This window comes from Arvicola amphibius, chromosome 1 (genome assembly GCF_903992535.2).
Source record: "Arvicola amphibius chromosome 1, mArvAmp1.2, whole genome shotgun sequence".
In the NCBI taxonomy this organism is placed as follows: domain Eukaryota; kingdom Metazoa; phylum Chordata; class Mammalia; order Rodentia; family Cricetidae; genus Arvicola; species Arvicola amphibius.
The window spans coordinates 4,402,504-4,428,124 of NC_052047.1; the positions used below are offsets into that span (position 1 = coordinate 4,402,504).

Sequence of the window (25,621 nt, forward strand, 5' to 3'; positions counted from 1 at the left end):
TTTTTAAAATTTAAATATTCTAAAAAGGAGAATAGGAATGTCTATTCACTGACTTTGATCTTTGACCACAAGAATAATTGAGACACAGTAAGACTTTGCCTCAAGAGAGAGAGAGAAAGAGAGAGAGAGAGACAGAGAGACAGAGAGACAGAGAGACAGAGACAGAGAGAGAGAATGCAATAACTGCAATACCATTGTAAAACTGGCAACTCAGGCTGGAGAGATGGCTGAGCAGTTAAGAGCATTGGTTGCTCTTCCAGGACAGGGGTTTCATTCCCAGCACACGCATGGAGGCTCAGAACCACATGTAAATCTAGGTTCTGGGGATCCAACGCCCTCTTCTGTCCACCTTGGGCATGGCATGCACAAGAAACAAAACAAAAACAAAGCGAACAAATCAGGCATTAACGGCATGTGTGAAGTGGCACCCTCCAAAAGAAGTCTAGCTCAGAAGGACATCACTCAGCTCAAAGGGCAGAGGGGAAAGCTAAAAATAAGAACTAGAAACACAAGTCACCAGCAGCTGGGTTTTATTTTTATTTTAATTACAATTCTTCAGAGAACATTTGTTATTTAAGTTTTGTTCAGACATGCTTTTGTTCATACATACAAAATCTGTTGACCTCTAATCCTCTGAGAAGAAAGTTGAAAATTCAGAGTTCTACTTCCCTGGGTTCACTCACTTTACCGAGTTGCAAACATTTCCGAGTGTCCTTTGTGGCATGTGAGTTCTGCGACCCTGCTGTCTGCAGTGCTCCCAGGTGGCCTCTGGAGAAAGCTACAGTCCGTGGCCGTCAGCAGCAGGGTCCTCGCTCCAGTGCGCATCTCGTTTCTCAGCCACGAGTTTGATGAACTGAGAGTGGCTGGCGTAGAGCTTGAGCTGGTCGCTGATGTCCACCCACTTCACCTTCCCCGCATCATCTCCAGCCTCCAGGGTGAGCTTGTCCATGGTGTCCCCTGGGTTCCAAAGAAGCAACACCAAAAAAAAAGGAAATTTGTTTATTCCGCTTTTTCTTAAAAAAAATGTAATTCTGTATCCTCAAATTGTCTTCCTAAAAATAAGATTAAATCTTTGTTACTAGGTAGCCAAGGGATTAAAAGCCAGAATATTCCAAAATTTCTAAATTTTAACTGATTAAATATTAGATGAAAATTTTTCTCTTTAAAGACTATTCCTTTGAGAGGAAGAGAGATGCCACACTATATGAAAGTCTTTTCAAAAACAGATTCCAAAAGGATTATAGAGTTAAATATAAAAAACCTAAAAAGCAAATTTATAACTCATTTTATTATTTTAAGTTATATAATTAGACACCAAATTGGAAACTAAAATACAATGTATCTATAATTGTATTTACACATATAAAAATGCCATCACTGTTAGAGATGCAAAGGCTCTTCCTACAGGATAAGCTGTCAATGTTTACCCAGGGTGTTAAAGACAAACTCTCCCTGGAGAGATGACTTTGGTTGTAACTTTCAGAACAGCTAATGGACCAGACTGTTGCGTTACACAGGTGTGATGGCCTACTGCAGTACCTGAGCACCGCAGAGAGCTGAGGCAGGAGTCTGCCGTCAGCTCAGTCAGCCTGGGTTATGTAATGAGACTCTGTCTCAAAAACAATGATCCAGAGGACACTGAGAGTAAACTATTTAAGGCAACATATGTGCCTGTTTTATTATGTATATAGACATTTGGTATTATATACTATGTTCTTTAATTTTTGTTTCTTGTACATGAGTGTTTTGTCTGCATGACTGTCTGTGCACCATATGTGTGCCAGGTGCTGGAAGAGGCCACAAGAGGGCGCCGGCATCCCTGGACCTGTAGTTACAGACACATGAGTCACAATGAGGGTACTGCGAGTTGAACCCACGTCCTCGGGAAGAGCGGTCAGTGCTCTTAACTGCTGTACCCTGCACCATATCTCATTCTTAAAAATGGACCGGAACAAACTTTCCACCTCTGTGATACAGGTGAAAAAATGACAGAGATAAACAATGGACGGCCACGGCCACTAAATGTGACGCGGCAGGTAGTCCATGACTGGAGTCCCAGCATTTGGGAGTCATAGGCAGGAAGACTGCCCACGAGTTCATGGCCAGACTAAGCTGTATACTGAGCTCAGGGCAGCCTGGGCTATGTGAGGCCAGCCCACATTTGTTGCCCTCAAGCGGCCACAGTGTGCTTTTACGTGAAACAGCAAGCAGCGGAAGCCTCTGGTCTGTTTGTTTGTGAAGGTGCACAAAGTTTGGAGGAAGCTACGGCAAACTGGTAATTGAAGGTGGTTTATATTTTCTTCTTTACATCATCTATTCTCTAAGTTTCAATTATTTTACCTATGTAAATCACCGTTACTTTAGACAACAGAAGTCCTTCTTAAAGAAGACTGTTGTTCTGGCCACAGCTCTAAGAGCAGGCACCAGCACCCCAGCTCTACATTGACCCACACTCCAGCTGCCAACACCTCCACAGACTGAGACACAGCTGCCATGAAGTGGAAGTAGAGATCCTCAACCTGAGGGTTGCGACCCCTTTCACAGGGGTTGCCTAAGACCATCAGAAAACACAGATTATGTTACAACTCATAAGAAAAACAAAATTATAGTTATGACATAGCAACAAAAATAATTTTATGGTTGGGGATCACCACGACACAAGGAAGTGTATTAAAGGGCCGTAGCATTGGGAAGGTTGGGAATCACAGATTTCAAGTGTCCTATTAGCTCAGAACAGTCCTCTGGCACGCTGTGTTTTATCTGAACTAACAACATCTAGACTTTCTTTCACTCCTCTGGTCACCTGATTTATATTTAAAGGCATACAGACGTCAGCAGCCACCTCTCGCGAGAAGAAAGCTGACCTGAAAACAAACAGCTCTCATATCCACACCGCCAGCCCCGTGGGTAGAAAATCCCGTCATGGCAGGGAAGGGGAACAGCGGTCAGCCTGGGGCATACATACCATTTACTGCCCCCATGCACAATTATTTTAGCAGTAAGGGATTCAAAACCAGGAGACCAGCACAGCTTAGACCACCTTACCACGAAGTCTCTAAGAGGCCCAAAGGTGTGGGGAAGACTAGAGACAGAGGCCTAGTGCCCACAGGTCTACTTGCCTTAATTCCTTTTGTTAGATAAATCACAGCCAACCTAAATAGGCAAAAGCGAGAGCCAAAGACTTGGAATTTATGGGCAAAGAGTTTTCTTTTTACAGAGAAAGATGAATCACCCATCAGGTATAAAATCCACCTTCAATCTTTGGAGCAAAGGTCATTTGTTTTTACCCTTGCAATAAATAATGAGTTGTGTGCAGTTAAACTGTAGAAACCCCATCTAAACTCCATTCCCATGTGGCTTCTAAATTCTAGGCAGAATTGCTGCGTAGAGAAAGGATTTGGTGCTGGAGTTTCCCCAGGGCCAAGAACAGGCTGAGTGAAAGGAGACCTCCCACATCTAAGTCACTGGTCCAGGGACAAGTGATTAACATAAGATCAGGCAGCTCAGCAAAGAGCCAGAACATGGAGTTCTCTGAACACGGCCTCATTTAATTACTCCTTAAATGAAGGCCAAATGCTTAAAACACCACTCAGCTTAGCAGGGAAGGATGTTCCGAGGAGCCAGCCGATGCATAAAGACCGTAAGTCACTCTGAAACAGCAGGTTCCCTTCGCTTCCATAGTTACAAACTGCCTCTGAGTCCCAAGACCTACAGATGAGGACACGCACTTGCTCAGCACCCGAGGCTGCAGCACCAGGACGGCACTTCACACAGGGTAAATGTAAATGCCATTTCTTACCTCTTCGCCAAACTGTCCCACCCAAATTCTCACTTGCTTTTGCTTTTGTTTAGACAAATTTAATTAAAGCTTAATAATTGTACTAAACAATTGCTGGCTTTAAATCGCATTATTTTAGCCTGTAAATCAACCCCACTGCCATCGACAGATTAAGGATTTTTAGTCACTGCGGACAAACTTCGCAGGCTTTTTTCTCAGAGCTCTTTTAATACTAACAGCTTCACTTGCAGATACGCACAACCCTAAACTCAACAGTTAACAGTTTCAAAAGCTGAGCTACTAGTTGTGATGACGTTCTAGAGACATCCTGACTTCAGCTGGCGCCCAACTCTCGTCAATGGACACATTTAAGATTAGAATCACCTGTCTCGTCATGGTAGTTCACAGCTTCTGTCTCCATCCACGCATTATCAGTGTTCCGAGGATCGTCAACATACCCCTTATATATCTATGTGAGAGGACAGAGAGACAACGGTCTAGGCTGAGATGAGAGGGAGTGGAAGAGCAGTTAATTGACACACTTAACACTGCTGAACGGGACGCTTTAAAGCAGATAAGATTGTACACAATGATATACATTTTATCCCCAAAATGATTAAAAGAAATGTAAATAGCATAGAACCTTTATCATAGCTTCATAGACATTTTTATATTCCTAAGGGGACAATATTCTCTTTTGTGGCAGCTTTGAAATTCTCCTCAGTATCACAGAATCTGAGCGGGGCTGGGATGCAGCTTAGTGGTAGAATACGCTTAGTGTGCTGGAGCACCGAAATCAACAGCACCAAGGGGAAAACTGAGACAGTCAACTTGGGCCATGTCCATAGTGTAAGTATTTTCTGTTTTAACAATTTCTGTGATTATAATTTCATATGTTGAAGGATATGATAAACCTAGGATACACAGAGAAATCTGAAAATTGAAATTTAAAGCTTACTGATAAAAGGAAAAATTTACTTCTAGCTATCAACACAAATGTGGGTAAATGACCCAGACAGCACACATAACAAACCGAAATACATACATACATACATAACAGACAGCATACATAACAGAAATTCATACATACATAACAACCAGAAATACATACATACATAACAGAGGGCATATATAACAAAAATACATACATACATAACAGACAGCATACATAACAAACAGAAATTCCCCTTGCGAGGCCAAGGAAGAAAATTAAGAGGCCCAGCCCAGGGCTGGAGAGGGCTCAGTCAGTAAGGTGAATGCTGGTAAACACAGGAGACCCGTGGATCCCTGGGGCCTGGGGCTTCTGACCTGTCAGCTGGACCTAACCAGTGAGATGGACCTAAACCAATGCAAAGCAAATGGCACCTGAAGAACCAGACCTAAATAAGTCTTCTCTCCCCCAACCTTACACACACACACACACACACACACACACACAAACACACACACACACACACAAATGCGAGGATAGCCCCGGTTACGTAGCAAATACTGAACCAACCAGAGCTACATGTTACAACCCTAACAAAAAGAAAAGAAAAAAGAGACCCCAATTATTGATGCCCAAATGCTTTCTGTGAATATTTTCTTTGAATAACAGAGTATATAGATAATAAATACAGGCATAAAACTTAAACAGCAACCTCCACCCCCATCCACCCCCCCCAAAAAAAAACCTTGTAAAAAACAAGTCTAAGATGTAAATGGCCTTTCACAACAAGCTGAATTCCTGTAAACAAAGAGATCTGTTTACTGACTTCCCAGTGTGTTAGAGAAGAGCTTTTTTGTCACACAAGTTCAGTCCTCAGTTGAAGAAAAATTAGAGGGAAAAAGGGCAGTAAATGATCAAATGGGCTAAAGCCAGGACAGAAATGTTAAGGAAAATCTGCTTTGTGAGCAGACCCCAAGTCCCCTGCCGTCAGGCTACAGCCCTTGGCAGAGCCTCCCTCCCTGGAGCCCCTTACCACGAGATGCTCCTGGCTGAAGAGCGTGTGCAGCTTCTCCTCGATCTCTCTCTTCTCAGCACTGGACTTCTGCAAAGAGTTGAGGGCCTCCTCACCGAACTCCCTTTTCAGTGTGGCACTGATCTTCTCTCCAGGGTCTACCATACCCTATGGGCACAGTTTTAAGTAGAAAGCTTTGGTTCATTCGACCGAATTCACTGACTGGTACAATAAACAAGTATTACTGTCTTTGCCCACAATCGTTATCCCCACTCCTCTGTGACAAGAGTTTCTTATACCATTTGTTCCCAGCAGAAGCAGCCAAGAGGCCACAGCAATGGTCCAGGGTGAGGTTACAGCAAACTCTGCCAGGCAAATTCATTTCTTGTTACTTTCTAAACCCAAACTACAAGGCCTGGAGGCAAGAAAATAGCACAATGGCTCTGCCCGCACTGTCTGGTCTGTCCAGCCATGATGGCTTCCTCAGAAGACACCAGCAACACTGCATCTGAGAGCTGCTGCAAACCCAAATGTTTGCTTCTCCACAGAAACTGCGATTTGCTTCCTTCATAACACCCTTTAAATGTCACCTTCCCAAAAGGCCTTCTAGCTGTAGCTAAAATTGCAATCTCTCAATCCCTTTTGACTTCCTGTCCTTCCTGCCTGAGTTTTTCTTGTATCATCTACTGACACAAAATACATTTAATTTTTCATCTCACTACATTGGCTGCCTTTCCCACGGGAATGTAACGACAGGGCTATCTGCTCAAACTGCTCTGCTATATCCCAATGTCTACAATATTAGCTGACAAAGGCAGAGAGCGATTAAGGAAATGCATCAACAACAGTGGCTTCCTGGACCAAATTTCACATGACGATAGGAATGCAGTGCCCATGATGAGCTCGTCTTTGTGTCCCTGCATTCAGCCTGAGTGCTCCGGTGCACGGGGACCAGCCTAAGCTCGGGCCAGCAGCTACGCTCTGTAATTCCATTCCTTTTACACTACAAAGAAAGACATATTCTTACCGACCACAGTTTATTCATAAAAACTCATATTCCCTCAGGTTACCTCATCTCATGATAAGACGAACTATAAAGCCTCTACCATGCATATGATATATGTATCTTCAAATACGGCACAAAGTCAATATGGGCTATAAGTACACTCTTCCTGATGGTAATATGGAACTTTAAGGAAAAGTTTCTAACAAGTGGTTATCTTTTTATTATGTTTAAAAATTATATGAATTCAGTAAGAAATACTAAATGTATATTGATGTAGGAGTCCCCTATGTGTGCTGTGATTACCAATAATGAATAAAGAAACTGCTTTGGACCTATAGCAAGGCAGAGCTTAGGTAGGCAGAGAAAGCTAGGTTGAATGCTGGGAGAAGAAAGGTCAGAGTCAGAGAGAAGCCAAGAAGCCACTGGAGACAGACGCTGGGATCTTTACCCAGTAAGCCACTTCCAAATTTGGGTCTAAGGATATGATGCCTTGGAAAAGAGGTTCTTCTCTTGTTTCCACAAAGGATGAGAACCTGTGGGTTGCTTCCAGACTGTGGTTTGATGAAACAAGACCCCCTGAAGGTTGCTGTGAACACCCCCCAAAAATTACTATGCCAAACAATCAGCAGGAAGCAGTATGGAGAAAACTATGCCCATATTCCCAAGTATTGTCTACAAATGTTTGTTTATATTTAAAGGGGGATATGATATAGATATGAATAATTTGCACTGGTATGGATCTTGGTTTACTGGTACAAATTTAAGATCAATTTTGTTATATGTATATGTATTTTTGATCTTGATTAAGGTATTGTATTTGTGTAGTTCATTTAAAAATGTAATGTATAATGAAGAAATATAAGTTAATAGATACTCATCTATAATAGTCAAGCTTGTAGTCATGTTAGATTTTCTAGATGTATAGATATATATTTCAGTTAGATAGGCATTCTTCAAATCTTTCAAAGACTACAAAATGTGGCATTTAAAATGTTTTAATAACTTAGGACTTTTGACAGTGAGACACATCTGCTCTTGGCAGCACCAATTACTTCAAGAGAAAGATGGGCATCAAAGAGCCTCCTTATGGAGTTGGTTAGCCATTTGGGCAAGAAACTGCTCTTGCCCGGACTGCTTAATGAACTGGACATTCATGACCCACAGAGAAATGATGGCTGAACTTGCTTAAAGGTGAGACAATCCTTCGGGGTTCCTGCTTCATGAAAGAGTCTGCAAGACATTCTTCAGGACACAGCAGACAGTGACTGAAACTGCCAATACAGGAGAACTGCCTTTGAGATCTCCTGCTTCTCGGAAAAGTCTGCTGGATACTACTGGCCTATAGGCTGAAGATGGATGCCCCAACAGTACAGAAGAACTTTGGGTGACTGTCCAGGCAGCGAGATGTCTCTGTCAATTCTAGAATTTTGGAAATTGCTTACAATGTACTTCCTGTTTACTTAGGTAATATTATAGTTATAGTTTTCCTTAGTTATGACAAAAGATAGAATAGATATAAATATTGTAACTGTAATTCTTGTTTGATACCTGTTTTGTTGTATGTAATTTTACTATGTAATAGAGAAGGGGAAGTGATGCGGGAGTCCCTCTCTGTGCTGTGATTATAATGAACAAAGAAACTGCTTTGGAGCTATAGCAAGGCAGAACTTAGGTAGGCGGGGAAAGCTAGGATGAATGCTGGGAGAAAGAAGGGTGGAGTCAGAGAGAAGCCATGGAGCCCTCTGGAGATAGACACTTGGTTCTTTACCTGGCAAGCAACAGCCACGTGGTGATATACAGATTAATAGAAATGGGTTAAATTAATATAAGACTTAGCCAATAAGAAGCTAGAGCTAATGGGCCAAGCAGTGTTTTAATGAATACAGTTTCTGTGTGATTTTTTCAGGTCTAAGCTATCCAGGCAGTCAGAAAGAACAAGCCATCTCCCTCCAACAATATATAATTGAGTTTCAAGTAGGGGACTGAGATAGACCTTAAGTTACAAGTGCTACCCATGTTGGGGCAGCTGGCCCAATCCCAAGTTGGGCGTGGCTGCTCCAGCGGGATAGCATTCCCCTTAAATAGGATCGGGGCGCCGGAAGGAGCCCCGTTTTGATTCTTCCCTGCGTACCCTCTGCTCCACTGGACCCTTGGATCTGTAAGTTCCCTTATTCTCCCCTTATATTAAAGCTAATTAATTATAAAAGGACTATCGTGGTTATTTCCTAACCCCTCCGACCGCTGGCAGCCGGCACATCTGGCGCCCAACGTGGGGCACGAACCCACGACCCTGAGATTAAGAGTCTCATGCTCTACCGACTGAGCTAGCCGGGCTCTTGTAGCGCTAATATTTGGCCTGTTTTTTGGTACCAATTGCACAGAACACTTTTGAATGGTGCACATTTTTGACAACATTCTGGCCTCATTTTCTAAAAAAATTCAGAGGCTGGACACATTTTTCCTAGATGAAATGTTACCCTGGGTATTCTACCATCATTTGCTTTCACAGGAACCCCTGGGAAGAAAAGTCGCCCCTATGTCAGCTGGAAGCAATCTTGGATGACGACGCCCCCCCTCCCAACAAAGTTTACCCTCAGATTTAGGGACACTAATTGGTGGCTGGTATAGGGTGGTCGGGTTGTGGAAGGCTTTATATGGACTCAGGGGTATAAATTATGTGTATATCTATATGTATATATATATATATATATATATATATAAAGGGGGGAGGGAGGGATTAACTGGTGATCTGAAGGAATAATTGATTTTTGTGAGTTATTGTTTTTTAAAAAAAACTATATGAGTGTTGATTCTTGTATACTGATATATTGAACATTGTATGAGAGTATGATACTACCTCTGTTTGAAACAATTGTTATATTGACATTGCTTACTATATTGCAATGTACATCTCTACCTCTGATACTATTTATGTAATGACATTGTTTACCATATTGCACTGTACATTTCTACCTCAGATATTATTTATGTAAGGACCCTGTTTACATTTGGAAATCATTGTCTTCATTTATTGCACAGTTGTCTATTCTATTTGTCATACAGTTACGTAAGTGTTGAGAATTATATGTTGGTCATATTTATATTTAGGACAATCAGGTTTTTTAGACACATAGAGGTTGTATTTAGTATAGATAGCATAATCTTCAACCTCTTTGAAGAGCTGTAGAACATGGCCTTTAATCTAACCTAGAGTTTTGTATTTATGAGACACAATCACTCCTGGCAACAATGCTCTACTCCCGAGAGAACGTTGAGCATCAAAGACACTCCACTGGGAGTTTGTCTTCTACTTGGCAGAACTGGCCTTGGGGCAAAGAAAAGCCCATACCTCCATTACTGACTAAACTACGAAATATCCATAAGTGGATAAAACAGAATTGTCTTATCTTGCCAAGACAGGATAGGATTGTTCTACTAAAGGTTCCTTGCCATTGTATAATGGTATGTCAGGTTTTTTCAGGCCTCAGCCAAAGTTGGTTGCCTCAACATTGCTATCAAGACTTCGTGTGGTTGCCCAGGTAGTCAATTGTCTCTGTCTTGTGTTGCACATTTTGGAAGTTTCTCGTTTGTGCTTCCTGGTTGCTTTGGTAATTTTACTCTCCTTCTCAGATCTTTGATGGGGTTGAAGATTAGATAATGGTAGCTACCTTCTAGATTATTTAGACTTCCCAAAGTAGAGTGATTAGAAAAATTTTTCGTTATATACTTCTCGCCTGATATTGTTTACTTTTTGTAATTTTATATGATCTGTTCCCATTGTATATAGTTGTATTTGGTTTCTGAATCTGTCTTATTTAGACAAAAGGGGGAGATGTTGGGGCAGCTGGCCCAATCCCTGCGTTCAGGGGTGTGGCTGCTCCAGCGGGGTAGCATTCCCCTTAAATAGGATCGCGGCGCCGGAAGGAGCCCCGTTTTGATTCTTCCCTGTGTACCCTCTGCTCCACTGGACCCTTGGATCTGTAAGTTCCCTTATTCTCCCCTTGTATTAAAGCTAATTAATTATAAAAGGACTATCGTGGTTATTTCCTAACCCCTCCGACCGCTGGCAGCCGGCACATACCCATACATCAAATACTCACTGGCTATCTCTCCACGGTAATTACCTTCACTGTAACGATAAAAGCCTGGACTCCATCACCCAGCAGCCAGTGCACAGGGCAGAACATGAGCCTCTATCTAGCCAAAAGTTCGTGTTCTTTCCAAAGACACTACCACTGTACTTGAATCCGAAAAGCTTACAGCATGCTAAACTTGGCAGCAGTGAAACTCTACGGTGATGTCTGTGGAGGGCGTGAAGCTCACACAGGAGCTTCACAGTGAGCAAGCTCAGCAATCAACAGCTACAGCATCAGCAGATGGCGGGGCCATGCTTACCCCTGGGATTGCCCACTCTCCACAGTCTTTCCTCTTTATTGCAACAAACTGTAAGATGCATTTCCCGGAAACAGGATGTGTGATTTTATTGCCGCTGTCATCTCTTTTCCACCTGTGAACAGGGACAGAAGACAAGGTTCCAGCTCACACCTGTGCCAACACCATAAAGATGTTCTCTATATAACAAAGTACTTATTTACCCAAAACCACCAGTTTAAGAGACTGTCTTTATTAGAAAAATGCTATATTTAGTTCTATTATAAACCAGGAAGAAGTTTACTTCACACAAGGATGCTGTACTCTTTTTAAGAAAAATTTAGATTATATATAATTCTTACTACTTAAAGTCTGTTAACAAAACATTTAAAAGCAGAATATAATTTGAAAAAAGGTTTTCAAATGTGTTGCATGAAATGATAAAAAAAAAAAAAAAAAAAGAGCTGGCAATACTTCTATTGATCACTTCACCCTGGGATGTCAGAAAAGCAGGCTACCAGTAGTTTCAGCTGACTGTAAAGTAGTACTTTTCAGTCTTTATGCCATCTTTAGACTATGGGGGGGGGGGCGCCCTCCATCCTATTATGTCTTGAATTAAATTACATAGTTAGGGAATGGCCAGTCCAGAACACGCTTTTTCTAACCACATCCTCTTCTCCAAAGACAAGCCTCCCCTCCCCTTCCTAACCTACACCCCCAACTTCAAGGTTTTTTGTAAAACTGGTCTTCGAGACAAAGATAAGAACTTTGTACTTCCAATAACAAAAGAAAAAGGAAAGTCTATGCTGCGATTCTTACTCTAGAAGAAACGTGAAAGCACACTAGTTTGGATGGGTCTCCACGTTTCTTTATCTAACCCACAAGTCCTCTCGAAGGAACAGAGCCAAACCCAAAGTGCTGCATTATAAGAAAGGTTTCAGACTGAGGAGCACAGGAAACATAAATTAAAAGAATAATTAGTGTAGACCCAAAAATAACATAAGAAAGATACAAAGCGATAAGATATTGATCCAAGAAACTGAGCATCTACTCGGTCTGGCACTATGAGCAAGTGAGAAAGGGGTGGAGCATGAAGCTGAAGAAGCCAGCGAATGGCTACACAGCACGATTCTCAATCGTATTCTCAATCTGTATTCTGAAGAGAGCCAAGAATTTTGTTCAGCAGAGAATGCCATAGCCTGCTAGCATTTTAGAGAGCTCCCTTATTTCCACAGAGGCATGGGGGTGACTCAAGGGAAATAGAATGACTCAGAGCCCAGCTAAAATGCTGTTACCATCTGCTACTTTACCTGCACCATACTTAATACACTCACTCATTGGAAACTGAAGGTATGGACAGCTTTCACAGACCATTCTCTGCAAAGGGCAGCATCCCTGTGCAAACATGGCGCCCCACAGCTCCCTTCTAAGGTAAGACTGTGAATAAGTGTACCCGTTCAGACGTTTGAGGTCAGGGGTAGGAGTAACTTGCCCACTCCTGAGATGCCCTCAAGGTCTCTCTGGTGGCATTCTAATGAAAGCTCCTGGATTCTTTGTAATGGCGTCAAGTTAACAATCATGCCTTCCTCAGTGTTTTTACAAACAGGCAAGCTTACTATAAGACATTACAACATGTTACTCCAGCTATCTCCTATGTCTCACACTCAGTAAGTCTCTTGCATCAAGAGGCCAGAGTGAATGACTGGCCTGCATCCTCTAGGCCGTGTAAGTGAACGATGTGACAGGCGCACAATGAGAAAATTGACTAATGCATTTCTCAGAACATGTCTCCAATGCTGAGCAATCCATGACTGTACTGGGTCATGTTTCATGCATTTTATTTTAAATTTTCCACCTTGCAAATGAAGCTATAGCTCTTCAAATGGCCAAAACTTTAATTCTTACACTTTTTTATGCCCTCTAAAGTACCTACTCAAAGCTGGGGAAAACAAAAAAAAAAAAATGTTTAATATATAACTGCCAGATGTGTCCAAACTTTTGACACTGCAACATGATTTTGTCATTTACAAAGCTCATGCTCAAGAAATGAGCTCTCAAGTTAAAATCATCTGTGTTGCACTAGGTCATATTCACAGCCATCTCTGGGTACAGAACGCAGCCCATGGGCAGGAAGCTGGACAAGCCTGGTAGAAAACACCTGATGTCCACCTACATCATAAAACCACAGCTTAATTAACTGACTGACTGATTTTGAGGCTTTGAGACAGGCCCCAAATCCATGGCAACCCTCCTGCTTCAATCTCCCACAAATGGGGATCATGACATAAGTCACAATTCCTAGCTAAAACTACTGCTTTGTTCTTCCACATACACTATAATATCCCATAAAGTCGCGTGCGCACACACACACACACACACAGAGAGAGAGAGAGAGAGAGAGAGAGAGAGAGAGAGAGAGAGAGAGAGAGAGAGAGAGAGCTGACATCTGTATTCTCCAATCACTTCACTCTCTGCTACTGAACCCCACTTGGATCTTACCTGGTTATGATGGGATCTGCAGCATGATTTGGGCCCCATCTCCCCAAAAGGCCCCGGCCAACCAGTCCTGTCCTCCCTGCAGGGTTTCTAGGAAGGAAAAGGACAGAGACCACAACAACATACAATCAATTGAATGCATTCATTTTTTAAAGTTTGGCTTGATACTGCATGCATGTATGTATACATGCTTGCTTGTGTGTGGGCAGGTGTACACGTACATGTGTGAAGGCATGAGGTGTCATCATCAACAGCTCTCCACTTCATCAAGGAAGAGGAAATCAGCTAGTCTGAGGTAGCCTAGCAAGTCAGTTTACCTCTGGGATACCATCTCCGTCCCTTTCTTGAACCGTAAGGTTACAGGAACCCACCATGCCTGCTTGGCTTTTCTGTGGGCTCTGGAGGGCCACACTCCTGTCTTTATGCCTATACAGCAAGAGCTTTATCCACAGAGTCCCAGTCCCCTAACTTTTTTGTTTGGTTTTTTTTTGTTTTGTTTTGTTTTGTTTTGTTTGAACAGGGTTTCTCTCTGTGTAACAGCTCTGGCAGTCCTGGAACTTGCTCTGCAGACCAGGCTGGCTTTGAACTTGCAGAAAAGATCTGCCTGCCTTTGCCTCCCAAGTGCTAGGATTAAAGGCATGTGCCACCACCGCCCAGCCCAACTAACTGTTTGATCTAATCCACAACCCAGAAAACAATGGCGGCTCTGTGCATCTGCACTTAGGCCTACGTTCATTACTGCTGTAGAAACTGAGTGGCTTTTTATATTATTTTGTACTAAATTCACAAACATATTTTTTAAAGTCATCTGGCTAACAGACAATAATTTTTTCTTCAAACTCATGGACACGTAAGGGAGATGGGCAAAATGAGCCTTGATGTTAAAATTATTGGGCTTTACTTGTCTTTTAAATTGCACTTTATTTAGTATGTGTACAGGTTAGAGAAGAAGCTACAGAAGTCAATCCCTCCACTAAGAGTTCCCAGAGCAGGTAGTCAGGATTGCAGTGGAGACGTCACACACAGAACAATCTCACCCAGCAAAGAGTTCTAGCTTTCATGTCTTACATGTTTGCATAAATTCTTACTAGAAGCCATTACCTCACTTAGTAAATATCCACTGAAAACATAAATTGTAATCCCTTTTTATAATTTATTCAATTATTTCAACCTTCAAGATAAAAAATTCTGAAACAATACATTCAAATTCTGTCACTTACTAGCTGTGTGCAAATTGCTAACATTCTTTCTGAATCTGTTAAACAGAACTAAAAGTATATGTGTGTACACAGTGCTCTGTGGAAATTTAATAACTTCACTTACACTGTGAATGCCAACACCTCATCGCCCTCCAGAACTTATGTGCTTCATGCCAGCACCCACCTGGGTCTTCCATTTTCAATCTCGTACAGGCCATTCTGGCTCTTCCTCTCCACATGCCCATCCTTTTCATTAAATTTGGGAGAAAAGTTGCTTTCACTGCAATGCAAAATAAAATAATGATTAGATACCACCTACGGCTTAACAATGTAACTCACTGCTATTCAAAACAAACAGAAAAAAAGATACCTGAAAAATTTAAGAGTATGTTCTGATTTACAAATCATCTTATTCAATCAAAGCAGGCTCTAGGGGTGGGCAAGGATCCTTTTTATCCAAAGCAAAAAAGGATGTTGTATTATGAGGCCTGTTAACCCTTTAGACAGAAGGGAGTCCCTCCTACATGAGCAAAATGTCCACATCACACTAATAACACGGAACTGTCTTTGGGTGCTGCTGGCTCCCAGGATCCCAAACAAAAGCTTCTTCTGAACCAACAAACTCCATCAGTGTTAGAACTAGAAAAGCAGTTAGCGCATGTCCTCTTCATAAGTCATGACCCCCGCCTGAACTCGGTCCTTACTCACCCCTTATACTCAGCCTTGCTCTCTTCATGTTACACTGCACCCACATGTACAGTTATTCACAAAGATACATGTTCTCTTCATGTTACACTGCGCCCACGTGTACATTTGTTCACACAGATGCATGTTCTCCTCATGTTACACTGCGCCCACGTGTACATTTGTTCACACAGATGCATATGGTCTCTTCATATTACACTGCACCCACGTGTACATTTGATCACAGATGCATATGTTCTCTTCATGTTACACTGCGCCCACATGTACATCTATTCACATACATGCATGTGTTACTTGCTGGATTTGGTATGAGAGAGGCCTGGGGCTCTTCTCCTTCTGAGGTTATGTGATGGCAGTTTAGCAAAGGGTGTGAGAGAATAAACTCAGGAGCCAACACGTTATACGCCACAGCCATCAGCAGAGCAAACATTGGTGCTTTCCTTTTTTTGTCTTTTTAACTGGTACATAATCACTATACATATTATGGGGTACAGAATGATTATCTGACATGTATAACTGTGATGATCAAATTTGAGTCATTAGCATTTACATCATCTTTCACGTTTGCTACTTCTTTACATGGGGAACTTTTGAGACTCTCTTGTCTAACTCTTCATAAAATATATAACAAAATACTGTGAACAGTAACCCCCGCTGTGCCATAAGATGGCAGAACTTACTTCCTAAGGAACTCTATGTGGGTAGCTGCTGGCTACCCAATCACCCACTTACACTTCCTAGCCTGTAACTAGCTCTCCTGATATCCACTTCAATCAACTTGTTTGCTGGACTTCTGTTGCTAGAAGTGCTGGGGTGCGGGTGCACATGTGCACATTTGTGTGTGCAGAGACTGAGGTCAACCTCAGGGATCAATTCTCAGGAGCCAAACACTCATTTCTCTTAGGCAGAGCCTCTTACTGGTCTAGAACTGAACAAATATGCTGGGCTGCTGGCCAGCATGCTCCAGGGATCCCACGATTCCAGCCTCTGCAGCACTGGGGTTACAAGCACATGTTGCCCCTTCATCCCTACCCCCAGCTTTTTACATTGGTTCTGGGGACCAAACTCAGGCCCAGACGCTTCCACAGTCAGCACTTTACCCACTGACCAATCTCCCAGCCTGAAATCACTTTGTTCAGCTTAAGACATAAATGTCAGAACAACATACAGCTGCAATTATCCAATTTGCCAAATACAAATGGACTGGACATTGTGAATATAATTTTTATTTGATAATTGTTCTTATTGCATATAGTTTTACTGTATTAGTAATACTAGTATTTACTGTATTATTAAATAAAAATAACAACTTCCTTTTTATTTAGACAGGAGGGACACTGTGGGACACTTGTGCGCTGTGTGACGTGCACTGCTGTGACTGGTATAATAAAGATTTAGACAGGGGGGACACTGTGGGACACTTGTGCGCTGTGTGACGTGCACTGCTGTGACTGGTATAATAAAGAGCTAAGGGACACTGTCTGGGCAGGAGGTGTAGGCGGGACTTCTGGGCAGAGAGAGAACTGTGGCAAGAAGAAGGGCAGAGTCACCACTCAGAATGGAGAGGAAACAGAAGGTACATGATGGAAGAGAACACAGTTACTATAAATGGGTTAATTTACATTATAAGAGCTAGCTGAGACAGGCCTCAGCTAATGGTCGAGCTTTCATAATTAATAATAAGTCCCCATATTGTTATTTGTGAGCTGTGTCCCAACAAGAAGTCACTACTACAAAGGGGTTGGGGACAGCCTACTCCATGGGCACTGACGTCTATTTAGATAGGATTAAGGGTTCTGATGGAGGAGTGTCTATGTGTTACTTTTATTGGTTAATAAAGAAACTGCCTTGGCCCTTTAAGAGAGAGAAAACTAGGTAGGCGGAGTAGACAGAACAGAATTGTGGGAGAAATTAAAGAGTCGGGCAGTCGCCACGGACAGTCGCCATAGTGAGTCGCCATGTTTTCCCTCTCCAAGACGGACGCAGGTTAAGATCTCTCCTGGTAAGCGACCACCTCGTGGTGCTATACACATTACTAAATATGGGTTAAAGGAAGATATGAGAATTAACCAATAAGAGGCTGAAACTAATGGGCCAGGCAGTGTTTAAAAGAATACAGTTTCCGTGTAATTATTTCGGGTATAAAGCTAGCCGGGTGGCGGGACGCAGCCCCGCTGCTCCTTCTACAGGGTTCTGGTAACTTCAGAGTGGTTACAGACTATTTCAAAAGGCTAGAAGAAATGATTTAGAATGTTTTCAACTTAAAGAAAGGATGTTTGAGGAAATGGCTATATTAAAGCTGATTCAAGTATATACATTCATCAAAACATCAACATATGCAGGCTTATGCTTTCATAGATGAGTTAAAATATAAGAGTAGGCTGTGATGTGCCTTTTGATAGTTATCAATGAAATCAGAAAATTTGAAATTTATGTCCTGGCAATGCTGAAGCATGCATGGGCAGCCCATATATGGCAGTTCTGTTGAATTTGCCCATATTGGGTTACATGGTCTCATGGTCTACACTGAGCAGCAACAATAATTAAATATTAAAGCAAAATAATTAAAATGAATCCAATGAATGAGTAACATTAAAAAATAATTTTAAATTGACTTTATTTTATATATATCATATGATATTACTATATATGTGTGTGTGTGTGTGTGTGTGTGTGTGCGTGCGCGCACGCGCGTGTATGTGAGTGCTTTGCCTGCATTTATTACATCCATCACGTGGGTCCATGGTGCCCATGGAGATAAGAAGGTATCAGTGCCCCTGAAACTGGAGTTATGATTGGTTGTGCACTACCATGTAAATGTTGGAAACCAAACCTGGGTCCTCTGTAAGAGCAATAAGTGTTCTTAACTAATTAGTTCTCACTCTCTCTAGCTCCTGAAATCTTTTTAAAAAGAAAATAATTTCACTACTGTATTATATTTATCATTAAGAGAAACATAAATAGCAGCAAGCTGGGAAGATGACGCTGAAAGGACACAGGCTTGACTATGTGTGAGGATTAGCTCTAGAGACCCGCTGTCCGCACTGTGTGAGCATTAGCTCTAGAGACCCGCTGTCCGCACTGCTTGAGCATTAGCTCTAGAGACCCGCTGTCCACAACCACAGCTACACTGTGAGCATTAGCTCTAGAGACCCACTGTCCGCACTGTGTGAGCATTAGCTCTAGAGACCCGCTGTCAGCACTGTGTGAGCATTAGCTCTAGAGACCCGCTGTCAGCACTGTGTGAGCATTAGCTCTAGAGACCCGCTGTCCGCACTGTGTGAGCATTAGCTCTAGAGACCCGCTGCCCGCGACCACAGCTGCACTGTGCCGTGCACCTGAAACCTACTGAAGACACATCTCGATGTTCTTTCTCACCATGAAAAGGGCCCAAGACGGCAATGGCTACGATAACTGGCACTACAGTGCTGATCACGTCAATGTAGGTGTGAATCCCAACACTGAGCTGTGCATCTTAAATACATACAATTTTTGTCAATTATAGCTTGCCAAAGCTAGAAAGAGAATAGAAGAGAACATAATCATAAAATGTGAACCACCCGAGCACTTCCAGGGACACAGAGCACTCTGCTCTCCCTCCCTTCCCCACTTTTCTCACGCACTCCCTACTTTTTCACACTCACTGTCTGGTTTTGCTCATCTGGAAACACGTCTCACAAATATGATCACAAACCTCAAGCACCAGCCTCACTGTGCCGAAACAACAGAGAGGTACAACTGCAAAAACAGACACTACAGCAGCTATTCCAAACCGAAATAGATTTGCCTGTTAGGAGAGCCTCGCAAAACAGTGAAGACAGTTTGCTTTGGAAAAATTCAAGGGAACGTGCAAACTGACTTGTGATAACACCCAGCATGGATAAAAATGATTTCCCAAGGGACAAATGATAATTTAAAACACGTGACCCGTAGACACGACCGGCTATGGCTCACCTGATCTGAGGGTCCGCCCACCTGGGCCCCGCCAGGACGGAGACTGCAGTGTACTCCACCGGGTTATAGTCCTGCCACTCCACAAGCCAGCCCACCTTCTCGTTAGGAACCTGACTCCGCTCCACCTTAGAGCCGGGGTACGGAGATGTCCGAGCCTTGTTGTGGGAGTTCTCATTGGCACCGTTAGACCCTGACATGATGACAGCGTCAAGGTGAAATCCACAGGACGGAAATGAGTTTCTGAGGAGAAAAAGAGAAACATCTTAGAAACATTCCAAAGCATATGAACTAAAAAACCTAGTTCAAAGACTCCCAAAACATTTTCAATTTCAAAAACTTCTAAATATTAGGAAATTGGGGCTGAAGAGATTCATGACGCAGAGGTGTATACTGCTCCTCCAGAGGAGCCGAGCTGGTTCCCAAAACCTACGTCAGACAGCGCACAACCACCGCAACTCCAGCTCCAGGGTAGACAAGGCCGCTGACCTCAGAGGGCACCGACACTCACAGGCATGTGTACATGTACACACTAGTATTAAAAAGCAAAATAAACACTTTAAATCAAAAAATTCAAGTTAAGAAAATGTAATATCCATGAAGGGTTTTCCAACATGAAGATTTTGAAAACTGGCTAAATCTGGACTGAAGCGGTAATTCGGTAAAATGCTTGCTACACAAGAACGGAGACCTAAGTTAGAGACCCAGCACCGACACAAAAGGTGAGCACTAAGCACTGTCTGTCACCCCAACACTGGAGTAGAGTAGGTGGGAAAAGCTCAACAGCCAGCCACCAGGTGAGATGGATGAGCTCCGGGGTCAGTGAGGGACCCCGTCTCAGGGGCCAAAGAAGACATCTGGTATCACCCTCTGGCTTCCATATGTATACACACACACACACACACACACACACACACACACACACACACACACTGGCACACACCACAATGCACACACAAAGTAGTTAATCTTATAACTGTTGCCTATTGGCTACAATTATTTTAGCTGAGCAAATGGGGCAGAATGTTAGTTTTATGTTCTTTTAGGAAAACGGAGGGGGTGTGCTATGAAAACTCAGCCATGGGTAAAAATACAAACAGTAGTTTATAAATAAATTTACTAAAAAGAGAAGAAGAGGAGGAGGAGGAGAGGGGAGGAGGAAGAGGAGGAGGAAGAGGAGGAGGAGGGAGGAGGAGGAGGAGGAGGAGGTGGTGGTGGTTATGTGCAAGTTATTGCATGGCCATGAGTTACCCGTGGTGAGTACTAAGTCATTTCAACACAGAGTGATTGTTTTTGTAAGACAACGACAAACTGTTTGCTCTGCCTGACTTTAGTCTGTCTTCCTTCATCACATTCAGTGACTGTCACAACGCTGCCCCTTCATTTGCATGCACTCTGCACCCATGCGGTACTGTCAAACTCCCAAACTGCAGGGATGCCCACCTGATGAGGAGGCTCACACCGCAGGAAGGCAGGCTTGAGTGAAGAGTAGGAGAATATATAACCTGACTGACTGTATCCAAAGTACAAGTACAATTCCCGAGCAGGAAGACCACCTGATCAAAGCCAGCCTGGCCACTCAGCAAACTGCCTCACACACCAAGAAAACTTGCAGGTTTTCATTGTTTTCCTATCTGTCGGCATGCTTCCTTCAGCCACCAGAGATCTGGAAACCCAAGTTATGAGTTCTCTGAAAAATGATATCATTCAAAGCTCATACTCAAAAATACATAAGTGTGAAACATGTGTATTTATCTAACTAGATTCCAAGAATATGTTTTTAAAAAGCAACAGTTAACAAAGTCCTGTTCTCTATTTTTGAAATGAGAGCTAAGTTTCATGGATGGAAATAGGACAAGAAAAACATACTTACACTTCTATTCTATCCCAACCAAGTACCAAAAATATTTAAGTAATCTGAAGTTCTCTGTTCTCTGACTTAGGGAAGACTAAGCAAGCAGAATGTGCCAATGTGCTCTCCAGTCTCATGAGATTGACATGCCTGATGCTTACTTTCCTAATAAATTTAATGTAAGGAAAATAGTGGAGTTGGGGAGACAACACTTCTGCTAAGAACAGCAACCACCCAGTCACTGAGGACTGGAGTTCAGGTCCCAGCACTCATCTAATAAGCCAGGCATCCACACACACCTGTGATCCCAGTTGGCAGAAGGTGAGGCGGCAGAGGCAGGAGGATCCTGCCCAGCCCCCCCCCCAAAAAAAAACCAAAACAAAAACAAAAAACAAAAAACAAAAAAAACCACAAGCCCCAGATTCAGGGAGAGAATCTTCCTCAAAGGAATAGGCAAACCATGAGAGATAAGACCCTCAATATCATCTTCTGGACTCAACACAGGTGGACAAGCACACACAACTGCACACATGATCAGAAAGAAAGAGAGAAACATCCATAAATATTTTTAAAGTAAAAAGCAAAATAAAATCAGACTATGCATCTGATAATCCCATTTAGATCCGCTCTCCAGTGTGAGATAGTGATGGCTATTGGAACAAGAACACTTATTATAAACATATACAGAGCATAAATGCTTTTATTGAATAACAGATCTGTGTAGGAAATGTTTGCCCTAACAAATGGGAATTATAAAACTAACAAAAAGCACCTTACAAAGCAGAGACCAGTTCCTAAGACTGGCAATAAAAGAAATTCAAAAGTGGCATATTGTTTTGAACTGAGGAAAATCTCAGTGTTAAGAGTTTCTAAGAGCTAAGCACACACTTGCAAGGCCCTGTGCTAAGCGATGGAATTCTGCCCACTCATCTGACCCTCACAAACCTCTGTTTTTGAAATAAGTCTAACAAAGCCTTGGGAGCCTAGTAGGCTAACTGACACAGCAGTCAAGAATGCACAGCCAGGCTCTAAGCTGGGCCACGCCCCTGAAGAAAATGATAGCCACAAAACTCTTGAAGCGATATCGCTCTTGTCGCTCCCCAGATGGTTTACAATATTAGTTTAGCTTGCACTCGACACATTCTTGCTGACTCAGCTTTGGGCTTTTCTTCTGAATGTGCAGTTTCGGTTCTGGATACCCCACTACCAAAGTTCCCTTCCCATCTTACTACAATAAAGACGAAACACCGAGCAGCTTTGTATTGTTCTGGTAACAATCAACAAAAACAGCTTCAGTGATTGCCCGAGAGCTGAGTTTCTCCCTCGGTAAACCCCACTGAAGAAGACTAGATGTATAAAGGGAAGTTCATTCACACCAGCAGAGAGGGACGCTCTGATTGAGGGGTTTTATAAACATTGTCAGGAAGACAGAAAAGAGATAAAGTCACTGGGCCTACAAACCACAGACAGTAGAAGTCATTCTATTTTCAAAAAGACTTAGGAAGATGTCACGTCTGCAACCGGAGTCCTGAGAAATTTCAAACTTGACCTAATGAGTCGGCTAAGAACCACGGAATTCTCTTTCCTCTGCGAAACTGGAGCTTGCTGACAGTCTGCCTCCTGGGAAAGGTCAAGTTTGAGGTATGGGCGTTTGTGCTCTAGGGAGGGGAGGGCGAGGACCACTGCTACAGACTCAAGAGAACCAGGCTTGCAACTTTCCCAGTCACTAGGGAAGTCGCGGCCACTGTCCCCGACAGTGCGTGTGTCTCCGTGACAGGCATCAGTATTAACCCTCACACGGGGCAACGCACAGTCAAATGCCCGGTAAACTCCGGTGACCTGCGAATCAACGCCGGCGGCATAGCTACGCGGGCAAACTGAAACACCGGAGCTGGAGAAAGGTCCTTGCTAAACCCCATGCGCCGGCACAGCCCCCGAGAAAGGCAGGTCTCGGGGAGCCGCAGCCCGCCCTAGAAACGGGGTACCTGGACGCGGGGACGCCGCGGCAGCCTGACGACCGGACAGCCACGGACGCGAGGGCCACGGAGAGCGACACGGTGGCTACCGCCTGCCCCAGGGAGCGGCCGGCCATCGGCGCCTGGCGCGCGGCCGGCTTGGGGTCTGTGGCCGCCGGGCCCGGCCTCGAGCCCCGCAGCGAGCGAACCCCGCTCCCGGAAGACGCCGGGCACTGGGACCCCACGGCGCATCCGGCGCGGCGCACCACGACGCTTTACGACGGGGCCGCCAACCAACCTGCCGGCCGGGCTTCGCTGTCTGCGCAGGCGCGCTGAGGCCGACGCGGAAGGCACCCGGCGACGTGAAGGGCCCGGCCCGCGGCCGTGCGGAGTCACGTGAGCGTACGCGGTCGTGCGGGAACGCGGGAGGACGGCGGTGTGGTTTCCAGAAGGAAAGTCGCTCGCCTCGCGAAACTGGCGCACAGAGCAGGCTCGGCGACCGCCTGTGAGCAGGAAGCGTGAGCGTCCCGCTCGTCACGTGACCCGCCCCGTCATGTGACCTGCTCCCCTCTGGGCCCTAAGGAAGGGATCCCAAGCCTGAAGGGAGTCTGAGCTCCCTAGGGTCCCCGTCTTGCTGCTGTCCGTGGTGTTAGCGTCTACCTTGAGCCTCTTGTCCGAAAGGAGAGCCCGCCTCAGTGTCCCACTTGAACCCCAAACCGTGAAACTGGCACAGTTTGGATAATAAGCCAAGTAATGCACGAAGAGCAAAAGTTAGACAAGTTGAAAGTGGTAAAAACCAAGTGTGCCATGCGGTCAGCATTCTGGCTTTCGTATTTTTCTTAGACAAATTTGTAAGTTTTAAGTATATAATCAGCTTCGCCCTCTGCACTTTAGGAACATACTCTAAGGTATTGGCAGTTTCTTAAAGCCAGACCAATCATACTTTAGCCATATCCTGGAAACTACAGGACTCTCGGGATGGAACAGCAATAACAAACTTGACACCCTTAAATTCCACACTTGGATAAACTCAAAAGTATGAGAAATCATATTTTTTATTCCCACAGCCCAAACCTGGTTCCATATACTTAGGTCCTGAGGCGAAGCAGGGATTATAATTATATATTCCTCTGCACTTTGGAGTGTAAGTGTTATGGTTTAGATAAAATGCTGCAGGTTCCCAAGTAGCCCACCAGCCACAAAGGACAGTGGGTCCCAGGCAGGGAGCCATGCAGGTGAGAGACAGAGCCCGATAGGCACACCGTGCAGAGAAAGTGGGTATTTATTTAGTGGGTTATGGAGGGGGAAGGGGAGAAGGGGGAAGAGCAGAGAGAGAAAGAGAAACAGAGAGGGGAGAGGCAGAAGCACCTCTAAGGAAGGAGCTCAGGCTGGAATCGAAAGGAACATCCACTTGCCTTGGCAGATGCCGGAGTGGGTGAGGCTTTCTCTTAAAGGAACAGGAGAGATCATTACAACAAGCCTATCACTTAATGTTTTCCTGGGGCTGTCATCGCCATCCCTCTGAGGTGCAAGCATTCAGGAAAATAATTCACCTTGGGCTTCAGTTCCCATGAAAGACAGTTGTCTTATTTTCACTTGTTCCCCCGCCTCCTGCCATGAGAGAAGTTTATTTCCCTGCTGGACAAGTAGCCTACCACAGCTGCCAACACTTTAGATCTTTCCACACCATTCCCCTGCCTTTAAAAAGCTCCACCCTTTTTTTTTTTCATGAAAATAGAATTCTGTTCCTAATTCAGTCCTTCTTATGGCATCAGTAGTCAATGAACTCTTGCCTTGGGTCTTTAACTGGTATCCTCATATAGACTTATCTTTTAAAGATCTATTTACTTTTATGTGTAGAGGTCTTGCCTGAAGGGCTGTGCATCCCAAGTATGTAGTGTCCACATAGGCCAGGAGAGGGCTTTGGATCCCTCAGGACTGGAATCACAGGTGGTTGTAAGCTACCATATAGGCGGTAGGAATTCAACCCAGGTCCTCTGGAAGCACAGCCACTGCTCTTAACCACTGAGCCATCTCTGTAGCTCAGTCATTATCTTTGACAGCTCTTTCAGATACCATTTTTTCTTCAAATATTGTTGGCATAAAAATATAACTCTCCGTTCAAAGGGTCTAAGAGTTTCTTAGGGAGCAATATGTAAATGCCTGTGGCCCCAGGAAGAGATTTAGATTACTCCAAATATCATGTTCCTAGGTGGTAACAATTTCATTTTAGTTTCTCTAGCAATAGAACAAAGAACATTCCAAACATTAGTGGAAACATCCAAAAGACCCCGGTTACAGCACATCAATGAAATTTCTGATATGGGCCTCAGGTGTTATTTCATCCTCTTTGAGATGGGATCTG

At 43.7% G+C, this 25,621-nt stretch overlaps 1 protein-coding gene and 1 non-coding gene across 3 annotated transcripts; both read right to left on the reverse strand.

Moving 5' to 3' along the window:
- Positions 1-513: 513 nt before the first annotated feature.
- Positions 514-23,774, reverse strand: Nudt9 (nudix hydrolase 9). 2 transcript variants are annotated; one of them, XM_038309594.1, is made up of 8 exons: positions 23,555-23,774; positions 19,453-19,692; positions 14,978-15,073; positions 13,598-13,684; positions 11,123-11,234; positions 5,743-5,889; positions 4,163-4,247; positions 514-957 (listed from the first exon to the last, which is right to left on the reverse strand). In XM_038309594.1, the coding sequence occupies exons 2-8, from the start codon at positions 19,647-19,649 to the stop codon at positions 779-781; spliced, it is 903 nt and encodes a 300-aa protein (XP_038165522.1). In that variant the 5' UTR covers positions 19,650-19,692; positions 23,555-23,774; the 3' UTR covers positions 514-778. The 2 variants fall into 2 exon arrangements, with proteins under 2 accessions (XP_038165522.1, XP_038165513.1); XM_038309585.1 differs by lacking the exon at positions 23,555-23,774 and adding an exon at positions 23,287-23,517.
- Positions 8,989-9,061, reverse strand: Trnak-cuu. Its single transcript has one exon. It is a non-coding gene; the product is annotated as a tRNA-Lys (tRNA).
- Positions 23,775-25,621: the final 1,847 nt, after the last annotated feature.